This window comes from Geospiza fortis, unplaced genomic scaffold (assembly GCF_000277835.1).
Source record: "Geospiza fortis unplaced genomic scaffold, GeoFor_1.0 scaffold241, whole genome shotgun sequence".
Lineage (NCBI taxonomy): Eukaryota > Metazoa > Chordata > Aves > Passeriformes > Thraupidae > Geospiza > Geospiza fortis.
This window is the reverse complement of record NW_005054491.1, coordinates 600,827-602,911: the sequence shown is the minus strand read 5'-3', so window position 1 is coordinate 602,911 and position 2,085 is coordinate 600,827. Positions and strand designations below refer to the sequence as shown.

Genomic DNA, 2,085 nt, shown 5'->3' with positions numbered 1-2,085 from the left:
CCCCCCCCGCCGCCCCCCAGCGGCCCGCCGGAGTCTCCCTGCAGGACCAGACCTCATCAGCACGGCCGAGGACACCCAGCCCATCTCCCACCCCTCGTTCCGTCTTCCCCCAGGCACCTGTGAGCTGCTCTGCAGCGGCCAGCAAGGGGCACCACCCCGGGGACGCTGCCCCCTCCTGCTCTGCAGCCTCTCTCAGGCTGTGAGCATTGTGCCCACTGTCCCCTCCTAGCCCTGCGTGGATCCTTGTTGAGTGTTTGGTACCTTGCAGGTGTCCTTCCTGCTGGGGTCAGTGCACATCATGTTGGGGGTGATGGTGCCAAGGGTTTGCCAGGACACCCCAGCACAGGGGGCACCCACACTGCCCCCTCCTGCTGTGCAGCCCCTTGCCTCTCCCCACTGCACCCTCCCAGCCCTGTGTGGATCCTTGTTGTGTGTTTGGTCCTTCCTGCAGGAGCTGGTGCACATCATGTTGTGGGTGATGGTGCCAAGGGTTTGCCAGGACACCCCACCACAAGGAGAACCCACCCTGAGGATGCTGTGCCCTCCTGCTCTGCACCTCTCCCAGGCTGTGGCCATTGTGCCCATTGCCCCCTCCCAGCCCTGGGGGTGTGCTACCTTGCAGGTGTCCTTCCTGCGGGAGTCGGTGCACATCATGTTGGGGGTGATGGTGCCGTCGTGGCGGGTGCGGTGGTTGCAGACGTCCCGGCTGATCACCGGCCGCTCCAGCTGCTGCAGTTTGTCGGGCCGGGTGCCGCTGTGGTCCGTGGTGCCCCAGCCCGCCACCTCGCACACCGTGTCGGCCGCCACGTCCCTGTCCTCCCGCTGGAAGGGCAGCACCCGCACGTCCGTGTTCAGCTCCGCTTCCTCCTCCAGCTGCCACAAAGCCACAGGGGGAGCCGGGTCACGCCGGCAGCCGTGCCCTGACACCGAGACCACCCTGGCCTCAGCCACACTCAGGGCTTTGCGACCTCATTGGAGCCCCAGGATGCAGCCAGAGAGCAGAGCTGGAGCTCTGAGGAGGATGGAGGGATGTGGACACAGCTCAAAGCTCTTTGCTGGGGGAAGCAGGGACGGTTTCATGGCACAGGGAGGGATGGCCCAGCCTGACCGTGAGGATTTCCTCCATCGCAGGGCGCCAAGAGACAGTGGGATTTGCAAGAATGGGGCTGTGCCTGGTGGGGAGGAGGGTGCCACCAGCCCACCTGGAGGAGGAGCAGGTCATCCTTGTTGTTGTGGATGTTGCTGCCAGGGTGGGGGAACTGGGCACGAACTCGGTACAGGCGTTTGTGGGGCTCGGGCTGCGTCAGCGAGTGGGCACCCAGCAGCACCTGGAAGAGTTTGCCATCCCTGGAAGAGATCAGAGTGTGGGACAAACAAACGGGGTGCTGTGGGGGGCTGCAGAGCCCAGCAGGGAGCTCCAGGAGGCCCTACAGGCGCTGCCCAGTCTGCTCTGCAGGTGGGAGCTGAGTCCCCCACTCCGACACTGGGGTCCCAGAGTGGGGTTTGGCCTGAGCCCTGCAGCCCCCTCAGCCCTGCACCGACCCCCCCAGGCCCACTCACGTCTCCTCCATGCAGTGGGCAGCGCTCAGCACCCACTGCTGGGCGATGAGGAAGCCCCCACAGACGTGCTGCCCGTCCAGCTGCAGCGAGGCCATGTAGGGCTTCAGGTGGGGCTTGGCTTCAGAGCCCCTCAGGATCCGTCCCCGGGGCTGCCCTGCAGAGAGAGGCCAGCGACACAGGGTAGTGCCACTGCCGTGGTCCCTTCCCAGAGCCCCAGACCCCTCCTCATGGGCTGCACCAGCACCTGGCTGCAGGTGGGGGCAGGAATTGGGGAGCAGGGCAGGGACCCAGAGCTGTGTCAGTGCCCTGGGGTGCAGGGGGAGCACTCACCATCCACTGGGGCCCAGAGCAGCAGCAGCAGAGCCAGGACAAGCACGGGAGCAGGGCTTGGCCCCATGGCTGCAGAGCTGGTGATGCCTCTGCCCGCCCGGGGGTTTTGGGGTGCAGGGAGGACGCTGCTCACCCGGGGCTGGGGCTGGGACTCGCTTTTATGTCCAGTTTGGGGCGGCGGGGAGGGGGGCAGGA

At 66.4% G+C, this 2,085-nt stretch overlaps 1 protein-coding gene across 1 annotated transcript; it reads right to left on the bottom strand.

The window, feature by feature from the left end:
• Nucleotides 1-5: 5 nt before the first annotated feature.
• Nucleotides 6-2,026, bottom strand: CFD (complement factor D; the record flags this gene model as incomplete). The annotated part of the gene is made up of 5 exons (XM_031063261.1): nt 1,891-2,026; nt 1,561-1,714; nt 1,203-1,347; nt 616-873; nt 6-38 (listed from the first exon to the last, which is right to left on the bottom strand). Coding segments are annotated over exons 1-5 (657 nt in total), but the record flags the coding sequence as incomplete, so codon positions are not given.
• Between the last annotated feature and the right edge of the window lie 59 nt (nt 2,027-2,085).